The sequence below is a fragment of the Pogona vitticeps genome, chromosome 6, assembly GCF_051106095.1.
Source record: "Pogona vitticeps strain Pit_001003342236 chromosome 6, PviZW2.1, whole genome shotgun sequence".
NCBI classification, from domain to species: Eukaryota; Metazoa; Chordata; class Lepidosauria; order Squamata; family Agamidae; genus Pogona; species Pogona vitticeps.
Genome location: NC_135788.1, coordinates 78,866,833 through 78,884,214, shown reverse-complemented (window position 1 = coordinate 78,884,214; position 17,382 = coordinate 78,866,833). Strand labels below are relative to the sequence as shown.

Genomic DNA, 17,382 nt, shown 5'->3' with positions numbered 1-17,382 from the left:
AAATAGTAGGACTTGACTGAAAATCTTACAAAAAATTTCAAAACTGAATTTGAGAGTTCCAGTTGGATCCACTGATTAGGATAATCTAGTCATGGGCATTTGCTGAGCTCTTCTGTGAAGCATGTTAGGTAACCTTGATCCACAAGATCCTGTTCTGCTGGTTAAAAATTAAACAGTTACAAATATTTTCGTAAGTGTGTATATTTGTTTGTGCCCACATTTTTTGTAGTAGCTACAAATACATACATTTGCCTAGATACTACTAATTGCTCAAGTAAATAACCTGGATGGGTTGTTGGTTTGCCCAGAACCCCAATTAGGTGAACTGATAATGAACTCTTAGTATCACCAAATCATATGGCTCTTGTGGTTCTTCTGTGAAGTGTGTCATAACTGCACCTATGAAATCCTTTTCCGGTGGCTGAGAACTAAGTAGACCATTTTTCTCCCACTAAGCTCTGTCATCTCACTTTCTTATGACATGAACAATTTATACTTATCAAAAATTTACTACTTATCAAAAATACATACAGTGGTGCCTCGCAAGGCAAATTTAATTCGTTCCGTGAGAAGCACTGTCTTGCGAAAAGCGGTTTCCTGTAGGAATGAATTGCAATGCATTCCTATGGGAACCTTGCAAGACAAATGAAATTTTTTCGTCTTCCAAGGCATCGGTCTCGGGGGGGGGAAGTCTTGCTAAGCATGGTCATAGAAGAAGCCGTCTTGCAAGGCACCATAGCGATCGCAAAAAACAATTGTCTTGCGGGTTTTTCGTCCTGTGAGGCATTTGTCTTGCGAGGCACCACTGTATTTCAGCAAGTTTCTTGAATCAGGATATTCTATGATGACAAAAAAAAAAAAAAACCACCACCACAAAAAATCCCTAGCTTCTCACGAGCTGAAAATACTGTTCTTTCAACTATAATAATTGGCAGGAATGTAACTGTGGAGTTGATATTCCACCCCACAAATGTCTAATAAGGAGCTTCATTTTCACATGTGTATAATTGAGTGCTGGGCGAGTAGCAGAATGAAGAGAGAAGCAAAGAGTATGGGAAAAAGTTGGGTTAAAGAGAGAGGTGTCATACTGGGATGTGATAGGCTGATGTCCTGATGTTAATACTTGGGTGGATTATATGTGGAATTCTGTCCCAGACAGTTCATGGAATGAATGAGTTTTTAACAAGAGTGAAAACAGGTGCATTCCCTAATATGAGGTACAACTAAAAGGCAATAAATCCTTGGCAAAATTAATTTCAACTAAAAAACAGGTTGCTTGAACTGTTGCCATACAACTCTGTTTCTGAGCTTTCTTGCTTACCAAGATCAAAGAACTTTCTCACCACTTGCCTATTGGCAATTACTGTTATTTAAGGATGATTGCATCTAGTGTACAGCATCAGTTCATATCTATGTCAATGGGAAGAAATCAGTAGTTAAATGAGAATTTTGTGATCCATGGTTACCTAAGCGTTTTGTATTTCAAGTGTGTTAAATGGCATCTTATTTCTTTTTCTCTCCTCCCTTACCCACTCCTTGACAGGATGACAAGGATTTGGTCCATGAATTTGTTGTGGCAGAAGGCCTTACTTGTTTAATAAAGGTGGGCGCTGAAGCAGATCAGAACTACCAGAATTATATCTTGAGAGGTATGGAAGTTTGATTTGGCAGCAATGTTTGCTGGGGTTCACAGTTTACTTCTTTTTGCTTGGACCCATTGCATTTAATAATGTTGCACATTTCTAAATCCTAACAATGTTCAATGGATTTGTCAGTAATTTCCTTAAAAATGAAGACCTTTTCCCTTGTAGCTTTCTGTCACTGAAAGGATAGAAATACTGTAATTACTGGAATAATGTCGTTATTACTTAATACTGAGTTTCTTCATTGATTTGTATAGGCAACTCTTGCTTCCATCCCTGGAAGCATTTTCAACATCTTCTTAGTGTGAATCGGGAAATTATCTACTCAGACACTGAAGTTATTGTCTCTGGGCATTTTGTGTTGTGTGCCTCTTCCTCCCTCTTTCCTTTCCAGCTGTTACATTCCACCTCACAACCACTCAATAGCGTCACTCTTCTTCTACACTGCTGTGTCCTTTTGGTTTGTTTGGGCAGAATGACACCTAAGAACTCCCCCCTTTTCCAAATTCTTTTCTACTTTAGCAATGGTTGGAAAGTGATCTCAGACTCTTATACAGCGGTGATGACATTTTGGCTACATAATGGTTGGCCTTCTCTCCTCAAGTTTGGAAGTGCAGTATATTGTTTTATACATACATACATACATGGACTCACACCCATACATCTATAACAGGACTAACTCTGGAAATGCCTTTGATTATTTTTTAAGCTGCATAAATCCAACATCATCTGCCATGTTATTCTGATTTTCATAGCTGTTCTAAGAAACCCCACATGCAAAAGCTCTCTGAGTCCAGGAAGCAAACCTCTGGATTATGGCTCTTGTGTCTTAAATTACAGCTCAGGTAAACTGTTATGGTGTTAACAGAGAATCCATAGTGAGATAAAATTTAAAATTAAATTTCATTCTTCCCATCCAACAACTGGCCATACTTAGTGCTAGCTAGTTTTCCTTGTGATTCTATAGCTAGAACCACAGCTTTGAAAACAGAACATAAGTTTCTGAGGTGGTAGCCATTTTAGCTGGCCAGTTTTTACAAAATAGTGGTTGCATCCAAAAAAAAAAGGCTGTGAAACTCATTGACAGAATTTCAACCCGCATCCTTTGCTGTTGGCTCATTCCAGACGTTCTTTATGAAATAGCTTATTTACAGAGTCTGTTAATAGCTATTTATAAAACAAAAAGCATATGATGTCACCTGAATACCACTTTTAGAACAGACATTTGTCCTTTTTTCATTCTGGGAAATCAGATTCCTGAAACAGCACAAGGCCGGGGATTGGGCAGAATGTCATCTGGTTTATGTTTGTCACCAGACGTGCAGCATTACAGAAAGGTACTTGGCTAATCAGAAGAACAAGGGATGAAGTTACAAAAATAAGCTGTAGAAGGAACTTGAAAGATTTATCTTGAAAAATCGCCAGTGGCTTCATTAGTCATCATTTGGGGATGAACGTTTATGCCCCCCCCCCAAGTAGAATAAATAAGATCACTTTCACCCCTAGCTGCTATTTGGTGACTGCCAGCAATTGGTGACCTCTTGCCTCTGCTCAAGCCTGCCTGTCTTACCTTTGATAAGTACTTAGGGAGATGTGAAAAGTGGAGGAAGAGAAGGATGAAACAGAAGAGGGAGGAACACTAGCCAGTTGTCACAGAAATAGTGTGCAAGACATCCAGCATGAGCAAATTTCAGCCTCTTCCATCCTTTCCAGCTAGTCTTGTCTTTTCATTTCTAGAAGAATGCGTCTCCCTGTGGGCATAGTCACACACATGACATGGATCTTGCTTGGCACTCAGCTGGTTGCAGGCTGCTGCTGTGTTTCATCCTGACACACACCTACTGAGTTGCTCACTACATATTAAGAGCCAGATAAGGCAGACAACTTCTAAGGACAATATAGAATCTGATCCATGGTTGGACTGACTGGGAATCTTGTGAGGAATGCTGGACTAAATATGTATTGATCCAGTTGAGCTAAGCAGGTCCTGTGTTCTTAAAGAATGTGTGTTTTCTGTGTTGAAGTTTAACTAATCTAAATTTGCAAACTGCATGCACAATGATTAACCACAGGAGCCCTCATTAAAGAAGTAGCTTGCAAAAGTCTGATATCAGTCCATCTCTCCACCACATATTTTGAATCAGAAACCCAGGAATATAGACTGGCTTCTTACTACCTGTGACAGCAGAGCAGTTTACTAGGTGAGAGAGCTGTTAGATTCCTTAGCCACCAATACTATCATTTACTATGCCAGAGGTGAAGTCCCAATGCAAGTTTTTGTTAGGTTTGGAGACACAAATAACCACTTTATTTTGCCCCATAAATTCTCAGAATTTTCAGGGGTTCTTTAGCCAGTGAAAGGTCTCACAGGTGATACAACTTGGTCATAGATTCAGAATAGATGGATAAGTTACCTTAACTTTTGCAGTGGTGTAGAACTCTTGTGTATTGCTTGTTACTTATGAAATGTTAAAATTAGTAATGAAAATAATTAGACATTCAGTTTTCCCCCTGTGTGATAATTTCTGCCACAAACTGAATGTTCTTGAACTATTTTGTTAGAAAAACCCATTGTTATGTCTGCTAATCTTGGCACTATGGACTTGTTAGACTTCTCTGTAGAATGTAAAATCTGTAGAATGCCATGAAATTACAGATTCCCCTTGTTTTGAAATCTGACAGGGACAGGAAGGCTTCCAATTGCTTTTTGTCTACATGAAAAGGAATCTGTCTGTAATTTTATGCCAGTGAAGCTTGCCATGAAATGTGACACTTGGGCTATGTACAGCCCATGAAAATAAGGAAGTGAACCATAGAATGAAAAAGTACATCCCTAACTAGGAAGCAAAAATTACTGTATAGTCCAAGACAACAGTCCCTTAGGGTCTTTAAAGGTATTTTGGCATTTATATGTTTTATTTGATTTAAATGTCAGTATCAGTTTGTAAAAGTTGCATGTTGCTGCACAGTATATGAAGATGTCTATGTATGCTATTGAAGACAGGGCATTTTGGAGACTGATCTTTCATAGGGTTGCCATGCATCAGTGGTGACCTGACAGCACATAACAACAACAATGTACGTTTTTGCAAAAGTACAGTATGTATATGAATATTGCTTCTCTTTAGTTACCCATTTAATACCATGATTGCTAAGCTTAATTCCTGGTAAAGGGAGAGCTTCATATAGAAATATGGCACAAGCAAAACACATGCACAGTCAAAAAAGCAAAGTGTGGTTGTTGTGGGTTTTTGGGGCTCTTTGGCCATGTTCTGGAGGTTGTTCTTCCTAACGTTTCGCCAGTCTCTGTGGCCGGCATCTTCAGAGGACAGCAACCTGTACTCTGGTTGTATATAAGCAGCAAAGTGTGCTGCTTATATATCACCTCGTAGTGCTTCAAGCACTCTCTGAGCGGTTTACAAGTTAATTATGCAGGCTACACATTGCCCCCCCCCCAGCAAGCTGGGTACTCATTATACCGACCTTGGAAGGATAGAAGGCTGAGTCAACCTTGAGCCAGCTACCTGGGATTGAACCCCAGGTCATGAGCACAGTTTTGGCTGCAGTACAGCGGTTTACCACTGCGCCACAATCAGTGGTTGTGCAAGACATTAATGTATAAAAGAGACTCAAACTAAGTTGTACAGATTAGTTTCACAGCTATGTGGGGGGTGAACATTTTGATGTAGGTTCAAAATAGCTTTAAAAGTCAAAACATCTTGTGAAGCAAAGTGAGCCACATGTACTTCTTCCCAATAACAATGGTTTTGGAAGTGGAGCAAGACAAGACAGATCGTAGCTTTGGGCCTCTTTCTTCTTTGGCCTTCCTCAGAGGGAAGGGTGAGCAGAGGAAGAGAGAGAAGTGGAGCACATGGCATTTGGAAGGCTCCCATTTCTTACACCTAATCTTTTGCTTCTCTGGCTAAGGTTGATGGGAACTGAATAACATCTGGAGGTCCATACATAGATTACTCACTTAAATCATTATAAGCGTAAGTAATCCACAGTCTATCCATAAGAAACACCATTATGAATCTTTGAAAATTTAAATTAAAATGCAGATAATTTTAAAAGTTGCCAGCAAAAAGTTGTTTCACAAGAAGCAGAAAGAGGAAAGAAGTGAGACCTTTGCAGGCTATGTAGGGAGGTCTAGGAGGCAGCTTGGCTTATGAACCAGAGGTTGTTCATCAGTGCTTTAGGACAGCGGTCCCCAACCTTTTTGGGTCCGCGGACCGGCTGAGCCTCCAAGGAAGGCAGGGCTCCCCCGCAGGTGCACTCTCTCTCTCAGGCGCATGCGCAAAGCGGTGGGGTAGCACCTGCCTGCCAGCGCAAGTGCTCCTCCACCCCTTCGTGCAGGAGCAGGGGCACTGCACGCCCACCCGCGCGTCTGCCCACCCATTCGCGTGGGCACTTGGGCACTCAGGCGCATGCGCAAAGGGGTGGGGGAGCACTCGCGCCAGCGCTGGCATGTGCACAGAGCAGCTGTGGGGAGGGGAGTGCATGCAGGGGCCCCAGGAGGTCTGTCTTCGTGGCCTGGTCCAGCTCAGGCCACGGACCGACACAGGGCCGCGGACCAGGGGTTGATGACTTCTGCTTTAGGAGGACTATCTGAGGATTTAATGGACAAAATGGAACTGTCTCTGTATGTCATTGGCAGTATGTATTCTTCACCACCTACTGTTGACATGGTTTCAACTGAACAGGAAGCTGAACATCTGGAGCTGGGGTTCTTTATCTTCTTCCAGCATACCTGGATATTCCTCTAAGACCACAGAGAGTATCCAGTCACATTGATCTTCTATAGTAGGGACATTTACTGTTCTCTCCCCAGTTGCTAGATATACAGTATAAGTGAGCTCAGTTCTCTGGGTTTTTGGGTCACTGTTCTCTTCGTAAGAGTGGTTCTGGCTTCCTCTCTCTGGTACACAGACTGTGCACTTTATGTTTCCCTCACTCTATCTGGCTACTTCTCTTCACTGCTAGTTAACAGCCGTGGCAAAACTTATCAGCTAGGTAGTGGTTCCTAACCTTGTGTCCCCAGATGTTCTTGGACTAAAAGTTCCAGAAGCCTGCACCACTAACTGTGTTGGCCAGGATTTCTGGGACTTGTAGTTCAAGAACATCTGGGACCCAAGGTTGGGAACCACTGATAGAACTATTGCTCCATTAAAGACTCTGATCTGAACAAGTTTGATATCAAATGATTTGCTAAATAACATTATGCAAGCAGAACTGGCAAGCAGAACTAGGGATCCAGTTACAGCCTCGTATTTCTACAAGTTATGTCATTAACCACTATCATGCCACACAGAGCTTTGACTACATAGAAATCTCTCTGATCAGTTGAGGCTTAAAACCAATATGTATAGAAGGAAGTGGAAGGAAGAGTGTATAGCCCAAGATTACGACAGCGGAGTAGCCTAAATGTGTATGCTTGATGTCAGAAAACCAAAAAATAAGCTATGACTTGTAAGGCATATCAGAAACAATTCAAAAATTATTTTACATGTCCAGAGCAAGTAAAATGAGGTCTATTGCCTAATAGACTTGGTGAAGTTACCATATTAAGCCATGGGTTTTCTTGATTATATGCAAATATCTTTATAAAAATTCAGACATGCCAAAAAATGTACCAGATGTTGCCCTACAGGCAAATTGAAAGGAGTAAGATATTGAATCTCAGAAGACAAGATTTAATCTGATTCCTACCAGCTAAAGCAAATGGTTCACCTAAATTCATTGTCACTGGGACATCGGTATCAATGGAATCATTGTCTAATTCCTTTTATCTCTGTTTTTACTGCTCAGATCCTCTACCCATAAAAAACATTCTTATGTTCAGATTAGAGATGGGAGTATTCGTATATGAAAACAAATACCCCCGCACAGGTGGACATAATGAGGGTCCAGCCCCCTGCGGCTGGACCCTGTCCACTCACCCGTTCACTGCTGCAGCCGGCTCCACGCTCCCTTCCAATCGCTTTGGAATTCGCGGTCGACTAGCCCCTCGTCAGCCTGGCAGGGAGACTAGTCTCCTCTCCTCCTGTCAGGAGTGGCTAGTTGACTGCGAGTTCCAGAGCAATTGAAAAGGAGCGCGGAGCCGGCTGCAGCAGTGGATGGGTGAGTGGATGGTCTGGTTCCAGGGGGCTGGATCCTCATTATGTCCACCTGTGTGAGGGTATTTGTGTATACGAATATGAATACCCCCATCTCTAGTTCAGATTGAGAACCTGATACTTATGAGTTTATCCTCTGCCCTGCTTTGTTTGTAAATCTGTCTACAGTCTAAAAGACAAAAACAAGAAAGTTGAAGTCTGTTGTTTCCAGAGTCATATGGGGACCCAGGTGTGTGTGAAAGGCAATGTGGGAAGCACATAAAGTTACACCTGTTTCAGACATAGAATGGGACTGTCCAGAATAAGCAGCCTCTCAAATCTATATCAGAAAAAAATGCAAAAATCTTCCATGAAACTGATATTCCATGTCTCGCATTCAGTTGCTAACTGAAGGTGCACTCTCTTGAATACGCTAGCTTGTGATTAATATTTATTGTTATTATCTGTTTTGATCATTAACAGGAAATCCAATTAATTTTATTATAAAAATACTGACAAGAGCTTGTGGGATTGTTGCATTCTTGCTCCTTTAGTACTCAAAGAGACAATTTATCTGCTCTAAAGACATGAATTCATTTAGAATGGTTTAGCATTCCCATATTATTTCTTTACCTTTTCTGGGCCATGAATCACACTTTTTTATTATTTGATCTGTTTTTGTTTGGTAAAGCATCATTTTCCTTGTGGGAGAAGTAAGAACCTCAGAGCACTATAATTTATTCATATTTTTTGTTTAGCCACGTCTATTGTTTCTCTGTTCTTGGCTCTTAGCCCAAATATAGGCAAGATGCCCTTTGTCTAGGTGCTAACACAAAGGTAATGTTCAGTCTGATCTTTTCCCTATCGACTTTGGCTACTTGTTTTTCCTTGTCTAGGCAGTTTGCTCCATCTTCTGTTTCCCATGTACTGTATGTTGCATGATATCTGACTTCATCTTTCCATTACCTGTGTTAGAAGCTGAAGGCAGTAGCAGGTAGAGGTGAATAAATGCAGAATTGTGATAAAATGTCATGGAATTTCGACCCACAAAAAACATTTGTATTAGTTGTAATTGTACCTAAACTGTTGTTCACTTAATCCTGTTGGTGTTAGACTAAGAACATTCATTACAAGGGTTTCACTTGTGTCTGCCCATCTGAATCACATTGTAAGAGATTATCTTTTATTTGATAGTCAATGTATTCTAATAGAACACAGCTAAAAGCAGTGAAAAGCTATTCTTACTGTTATTCAGTAACTAGATAAATAAAAACTCAAACCAACTTACTTCTTTTTTATTTTAAGAATTTCATCCTGTTTTCCAGCCAAAAGAGCTCTCAGATTGGTTTGTTTGAGATAAGTAAAAAAAAAACACACACACAATGATCCTGTTTACAATCTAAATAATATTACACAGAGAAGTGGAGGGAAAAGGAAGACAAGCAAACTCCTTCTCTACTTCTAGAATTAACATTGTTTTTTCTTGACTAGCAGGAACCAAAACATCAAACAGGGCACCTTGTGGACTAGGATGGGAACGGAGCTTCACCCCCAAATTTGCTGTGTTCATGAGCCACCCTCAGTCTCAGGGAAAGCCAGATCCTTTGAGTTAGTCTTTTAGCAGACTACTTCCCATCCCTCCATCTAAACATGATGAAAGAGAGAAACACAGGTGAACACAGAAGATCCATGTTCCTCTTACTTGTCCAAACGGATAATTGTTATTTCTGAGGCATTCTTTGAGAATGCAATGAAAGAATTTGGAAACAAATATAACAGCTTTTTCTGTGTTGTTTTTTTGTTAATCCTAACCCAAAAGTCCCATCCTTAGCAATTGAGGTCTAGTGACATGCCCAGGTCAATCCCATTTGAAATATCCTCTCCTAGGTTTCTTTATACAGTAATTTCTTTGCTTGTGGCATCCCATGTACTGATGGTCAGATTTCTGACTGAGCATATACAGCAGCTGTAGCTATGTGTCCTGGGTAGGTGGGGCTCGTTAGCCTTGGAAGGCAGCCCATCTAGGAGAAGGAAAACTCCAATTTCAAACCTCCACTGCCTTGTGGCTATATCTACCAATGGAAAAGTCTTCAGGAGTTAACCTCAAGGCAAAATCTGGAGCCGCAGCCCCGGACGCAGTTCGTGACTGTGTACAGTCACGCTCTGGCAACTCCTGCAATATCGCTGGAACCAGTTGAATTGGCTCTTCCCTTACCATTTGGACTACTTCAGTGATGTGGAGAGGGGGGATTTTCTGCTTGGGTAACAGTCTATCCTCCGTATTATTTTTACCCAGGCTTCATGCTCTGGAGAGGACACTCCAGCTTCACATACAGCATCAAAACAACACGGGAAGTAGCAGTTACCGGTTATAAGTCTTTGCTCGATTGGCGTAGAGCATGACACCAGGGGCTACTTGGGTGGGAGAGGTTATTGCACCTCATTAGGTATCTACTGTCAGCCTTAAGCTGGGCAGTCCCCAGCCAGTAAGGTGTTGCCTCTCCACGGTCTGTTAACCTCACAGGGTGTGTGGGGTTTAGGGTGAAAGCCAACAAGTAGATTGATAACCCTGCACCATGCAACAATCATAAGAAAACTTCTGCCCTAAAGTTGGGCACCTGGAATGTTCAGACAATGACCCCCGGCTTTTCTGATGACCTGCAGGAAATAGATGGTGTGCGCAAGACAGCTGTCATCAGCATGGAACTGAGTAGGTTGCAGATGGACATTGTTGCCCTGCAAAGGATGAGATTGCCAGACTCAAGATCTGTCAAAGAAAAGAACTTCTCATTCTTCTGGCAGGGAAAACCATTGAATGAGACCAGGGAATGTGGTGTTGGCTTTGCAGTTAGAAATACTCTGCTGAGATCCATTGTTCCACCTACTGCGAAGAGTGAAAGAATCCTGTTTCTGCAGCTCCACTCATCAGCAGGACTAGTCACCCTTATTAGTGCATATGAACCAACACTGTTGTCTACAGCAGAAATCAAAGACAAATTCTATGATGATCTGGCAGCTACTATCAAAAAAATCCCAGAGAGGGAGCCGCTGTTCATTTACCTCTATTCAGAGCATGTTACCATAGTATCTTGAGACTGAAGGATGCCTAGACAGGAATTAATCCTTAGACACATTAAACTGGGAGTGAGTTTTATTGGACCTGGTGGGGATTAGTTCTGATGAAGTAAACACACTGAGTTTTGTGCTGTTCCCACTAAAACTTTTGTTTTAGTGCCTCATTTGATTATTGTTAATCACTTACATAAATTTAATTAAATTTGTTTAATCATTGTGATGTTATTGTAACAGTTAGAAATATCTGATGTGAAAAGGAGTCTTATAAAATATTATATTTCCTTCATATAAGAAGTAGTAGGGAAATATTTCAAAAAATTTTGGCAAAGCAGGCAACAGACATTTGAAATTTAAGCCTCCATGAATAAACGAATGTTGTTCACCATATCTTAATCAGAAAAAGTTATAGGTGAGAATCCAGATACTGGAAGCTTCATCACACAAGTTACATTGGAAACATACAAATTTATGTTTTGTTCCGAAGTACAATGGTAGAGCTGCTTATTTGGATCCATCCTTGTCTTAGTTGGGGATGGGTCTGGGGATGGAAGCAATCTTGATCACTTTGGTAGATGATTTGGTACATGATCTAACAGGTGCTGAAGGTCTTCTCAGTGGCATTTGAGTGTCAACTCTGTCCTTCTAAAATATGTTGCTGATACAGTAATTAGGGGCGCTATATGGCAATCCCATTTAGTTTATCATTGTCAGAAGGTAGTCTCAGAAAGTTGTTTAAGTAGCAACAGACTGTGATAGCTTTTTCTTCAAGTATTCATTATTTTCTGTTAAAATTTGTCCTGTAAAATGGAGGAGATTTGATCAGTCCTGGAAGAAGCTTCTGTAAAGATTCTTCAGTAGCAGATGAAAATAGTCCAGCATCTCTTTTGAACATTGTTGTGGTTTCTTTGCATGGGCTTATTAAAGTGCCTGGCTGTTTTATGCCTATTGTGAGTGACAACCTGAAAGCTAGAGACTAATGTATTCCAGAACTTACCTAGAATTAGCCAGCTTTTATTGTTATAATAATGTATATGTGAATGCTCTGAATGCAGATTTCTAGCGGCCTTTGATTTATGTTCAATATTAATTTGAAAAATATGTGTGAGGCATACAATTTGTTTCATATTTTCTTTAAATACAAATTAAATCCTTTCCTCATGATCCAAAGAGTTCTACTACAAAAGAGCAGTTTGGTGACTTTATCTGATTCTCATCAAAGGGCATTTTTTGTACCGAAGAGAAGCAAAAATAATACTCACCAGGGACTTCTCTAATTTTTGCCGAATACCAGTTGTTCTGAATTATCTAATAATAATAAAAATGCTGCTCTGGGCTCCTTTGATGTGATTTAAATAGTCAGTGGATAGCTATGTGTGTCTGAAATGTTCTCTTCATTGTTCATTGACATAGAGATATGGGCCAAAAATAACAAAACAAATTTCAACAGAGCTGAGTATAAATTCTTCACTTAGGTAGGAGGAATCAGTTGCACACATATAGAAAGGGTGACACGTGCCTTAACAAGAGTGCAAACAAAAAGGATCTTGGTGCCTTGGGTGGTGGAGTCTGATTCATTAAGGGAAACGGCATTGTCTCCTCCAGGTTCAAACTACACTCCCCTGTCAGCCCACTTCTGTTTGCCCTCTTCCTTGTAAGGAATCCATGAGGTGGCACTGTCTGTTCAACAAAGAGCCAATGCATAGGAGAAGAGCAACGGGAGCATTTTCTTGTTACTTAGAAAAAGCCCACAAGGTGGCATTAGCTGTTCCAGAAAGATGGATTGTGCAGGAGAGGAGCAACAGGGACAGGAAGGAAGGGTCAGCAGGTGGATCAATGGATTGGATTCTTGTGGAGTCAGCTGGCCTAATAAGATCTGATCTTAAACCTTCAGGGCTTCTTTTAAATCAGTGAGTAGTCTTTTAGCCCTGAGCTATATTATAGTATAAGATTCATGCACCCAGCTGAAGGAAAGGCATGTTTGAAGATATAATGGAACGTTGTGTGAGTTTAGCCTGGTCTCCTAGATTGCAGAGCATACATTCGGTTAACATGATAAGCCCGAGGATTTTACCGAATTAGCAAATTGTAATGAGAACTCTGCAGGCTTCTTGAAAAAGCAATTTATGTGTGGGACACTGGCCAACAAGGAGTGGTAAGTGAGGACTAGATGAAGGAGTTTTTATCACAGCATTCCTGCAGAGAAGTTAGTGGAAACCTTCTGGACTTGCGATTACAAGAACAACTACGGCAACCTACCTAAGGTGAAAGAGGACAGCTGTAATGGCAAGAACTCTACATACTGTACTTCTAATTCTCTTCCACCAGCAGGCAAAAACCTTTTAAAATTGTGGCAGGCTTTTGATAATTGACCAGCTGTTAAGTAAGATTCTGGACAGGTTCTGCATATTGAATGTTTTTATCTATGTGCTTTTAGATTGTTTTTAAATCATTGTATCTATAGTGTAGATCATTTATTTGTGTCTTTAATAACTTTTTGTTTCCTCTGTACCTGTTTACCTGTTTTATTAATCTTATGTGAGGTACCTTGACTCCCTGTCTTGGAGAGAAGGTGCGATATGTAAAAATAATAATAATAGTAATTCTTTCAGAGAAACTGGCCATCCTTAGTGTAGCCATTCTTGACAGTACTAAAGCCAGACTAAAAAAATGTCTAGTAGTTATATCATAAGGGAAAAAATCCCCTGAAAATACTGTCTAAAAAAGCTGGGGATCCACAGAGATGTACTGGGAAATCCTTAGCTCTGTGTATGTTCTCCCTTTGTAGGAAGACACCAGAGTGCAAAATTCTAGAAACTAGGACTGAATCCAAACCCTTCTGAATGCACAACTCATGCAGTGGAAACCTTCATTCCCCCTCCCCCCCTTACCATTGCTCTGAGCAGTAGGTCACACTGCCCCTTCTTACTGCTGCTTACAATGACAGCAAAGCATGAGCATGGATACATAAAATTCAGTTTGGCCTCTTAAATTAATCTGATATGCACACCGCATTTGGTCCACAGTAGCTGTACCAGTGATGAGCAAAACTTTGGTTCTTCTAAACTATTTTGTGTAGTAGCAGCACTCTAGAAAAAAACTCATTGTCTTTTCCTACGATTCTGCTGTGGGTAGAATGAGCAATGACACTGGCTAAGGTCCAGTGTTGTATTCGGGTCAGTAACAGGAGGCCACAGAGCTGTCATCTTAGCACATGGAAGATCTCCAAGGGTGCATCTTGCTTTAACAAGGTCTGGAATTCAACTGAAGCCGTTTATGCCTCCTGGCCAACACTGCTTTTCACAGGCTCCATTTCCAAAAACAAGAATCCTTGAGAGCATAGAACTTTGGCTCAAAGCCTAATACTCTTTTTCTTCAAAAACCTGTGCTAGGCCCACCATCGGCCAGGAGATCTTTGTTTCCAGAGTGCATTCTCCAATTGTACAAATGCCTTTCAAACCCCTGTCAAGGTAAAGGTAAACTTTCCCCTTGACATTTAGTCCAGTCGTGTCCAACTCTAGGGGGCGGTGCTCATCCCCGTTTCCAAGCCATAGAGCCAGCGTTTGTGCAAAGATAGTTTCTGTGGTCACGTGGCTAGACACGGAACACTGTTACCTTCCCACCATAGTGGTACCTATTTATCTACTCCCATTTTTACATGCTTTCGAACTGCTAGGTTGGCAGGAGCTGGGACAAGTGACGGGAGCTCACTTTGTCACATGGATTTGATCTTACGACTGCTGGTCTTTGACCTTGCAGCACAGAGGCTTCTGCAGTTTAACCCGCAGCACCACCACGTGCCTGTCAAAGCCAGACATAAATATTCAGGATGAATGGTTGCTTTCTGTCTGTTACACTGCAGTCAATAAACCTGCAGATTTTCAATGCCACTTAATTGCCCAAATTAAAGTTGTTTTAGTATTGTTTGAGCAGTTTGATTCAAAAGGGGAAACAAAGCACTTCCTAATTCTTATATAAATTGTTTTACATACTACTGCTTGTTATTCAAGTTCTTAATAAATAGGAATACACAACATTTTCTTCCTCCCACTACACTTTTATCAGTTCCCAACTGCACAGGGTCCTCCCCACCAGCTGAACATATGCTAAAACATATAAGCATGCTGTGGGCATCAGTGCAGTAGGTAAAGGTGTCAAAAAGTCTCGGATGAGGGTGTACTCTCCACGTGCTAGACTAGGCTCATTGGTTGCCTGAAACTTGGGGAATTTGACACATAGATCTCAGTTCTTTCAAGCTCAGGACGTCAAGTTCTCCATTGATGCTTGGCCTGGTGTTTCCTTTAGTGGCACCACCAGTTCACCAATATCTTAGTCTGCATTCAAGCTGATGCCGAGCTCTTGCATCAGGCATCAGGGTGGAACTTTCAGTTTATGGCCAAGGTATGGAAGAGAGGGGAGAAATTTATTCTCTGGTACACACCAAAGCTGCTTTCCTTTAGCAGTTAACCGTCACTATAGAACTCACCCTATGGACAGAGCTTGGACTACAATGTGGTTGAATATCAGGTCAGCCAGCCCAGCTGCACGGGAAGAAGAAGGCCCTCTGGGAGCTGTAGCACTACAGTACAAATGGAAGTCCCCCTGTATGTCAAGATCATGTTCATTTAAAACAAATCCAGGACTCTTCTTCTAAAAGACAAGAACTATCTATCAATCTATTTACCCATCTATCCATTATACTTCAATTTTCATTTACAAATCAGTGGTAAGCTGGAGGTATTAAGAATGTACACTGTCGCTGAGATCAAGAAATCCCAGAACAGACACAGAGATTCATGGTGATACACAGCAAATGCAGTAGAGTTGGGTCCATTAAATCAGTGGGGATTTGGTGAGTCAACTGCTCTGAAAGTTGGCCACTATCGTAACTGGGATTAAATTTAGATTGTATTCGTATACAACTGCACTCTGTCTAGAAGAGTGACTCAAGATATTCAAAATGGCCATCTGTTATAATTTAAAAGCAGAAAGTGGTATTGTACCTTGTCTCATATACCAGACCATGTATATATAATACAACAAAAAATATAATAAGCAACTGCATTTAGCTAAGTTTCCTTATCTTCTTTATTTCCTTAGCTCTGGGACAAATTATGTTGTACGTGGATGGGATGAATGGTGTAATAAATCACAATGAAACCATCCAGTGGCTGTACACTCTCATTGGGTCAAAGGTAAGGAAACAACCATCTATTGAACATTTCATGGTGATTACACCATAGATTTTAAAATGAATTTGTGTGTGTGTGTGTGTGTGTGTGTGTTTAAATTTTATGTTTCAAAAGAAAAGTAAGATGGATGCCATTTTAGTGATCAACAGATTTCACTAGGCTGATTTTCCCTTGTGAGCAGAAAATTATGGAAGCAAAAAAGAGTGCTCCTACTTCTTATCTAGTGAAAATCATGGAACAGCATGTGCAGTCAGGCTACTGAAAAGAGCTTTCCTTCAATGACCTTCACAGTTTGTCACCTGGGACCCTGAAAGACTCATACTCATACATAAACCACATGTAATGGGGATTCTTCATCCAGGTTCTCTCTCTCTCTCTCTCTCTGAAATGAGGCAGGTACCAATTGGAGAGAGGGCTTGCGTGTTTATGGATTGTTTCAAATGTTTGTGGAATCCTCTGCTCAGAGATGCTCACCTGCTTTCCAACAGTAGTAGTTTAGAAGAGGTAGCCATGTTTGTCTGTCGTAGCAAATGAGACAACATTGAAAGGAAAAAACAGAAGACAAAGATACCTTTCACATTAAAATATAGCAGTCAGTCTTTAAGGTGCCACAATATTTTTGTCTTTGTTTTTTAAATTTTTCCTTTGTTTTTATCTGATATATTTTGCAACATAATGTCTTTTTGACACCAGACAACTCCCTTCTTACTTTCCCAGAGTTTTAAAAATCTATAATGGAAATTGGTTTGATTACTGCTACTTTTATCCAGCTGTTTTCTTGTGTGTGTGTTTTGTAAGCTGTCCATCTGTTTCTTCATGAGAGCATATTCATTCTCATGTTCCAGGGCCAGACATTTTAGTCCTCCAGAGGCATAAAGAATTCACATATTGATGTTTATTTAATTTTATTTATTTATTTTAAATATTTGACACTTCCAAAAAAAGGACCCACAGTGGTTTACATAATTAAAAACACAATATTAAAAGCTAAAAACTTTAAATTGTCAAATATTTAAAAATAATTAAATAAATATATTAAAGTTATTAGGCAAAAGCATGAACCTTAATATTTTAGTATCGTACAACATTGTTACCTGAGAAGCTGTAAACAGTTTTACCAAGTTTCAAGTTCTAGCACAGTTTTTTTCTTGTTCTTTTTCCAGACTAACTACCTGAAACAAAAAAACAAAAGTCTATTATTTTTTGCCAGTGATTTACCTTTTTTGTCCCAACCAATGTGCATCTCTGTGGAGTGGAGAGGAATGCCCCATGCCTCTGTGTGTGTAAACCTTGTTGCTGAGAAACAGCAGTTATTTACTCTGATTACCAGTAGTTTGGAGTCTTCAGTGGGTTTAAGAGGTGCAAAATGTGTACAGTGGT

At 40.4% G+C, this 17,382-nt stretch overlaps 1 protein-coding gene across 19 annotated transcripts in view; it reads left to right on the top strand.

Moving 5' to 3' along the window:
• The window catches only part of FHOD3 (formin homology 2 domain containing 3), a 329,766-nt gene that overhangs the window by 171,426 nt on the left and 140,958 nt on the right, over window positions 1-17,382 (top strand). For all 19 annotated transcript variants that reach the window (XM_020804920.3, XM_073003957.2, XM_078377654.1 and 16 more), the window contains exons 5-6: window positions 1,544-1,649; window positions 15,911-16,005. In XM_020804920.3, coding sequence (XP_020660579.3) covers window positions 1,544-1,649; window positions 15,911-16,005 — 201 coding nt within the window. The remainder of the gene's footprint in view (window positions 1-1,543; window positions 1,650-15,910; window positions 16,006-17,382) is intronic.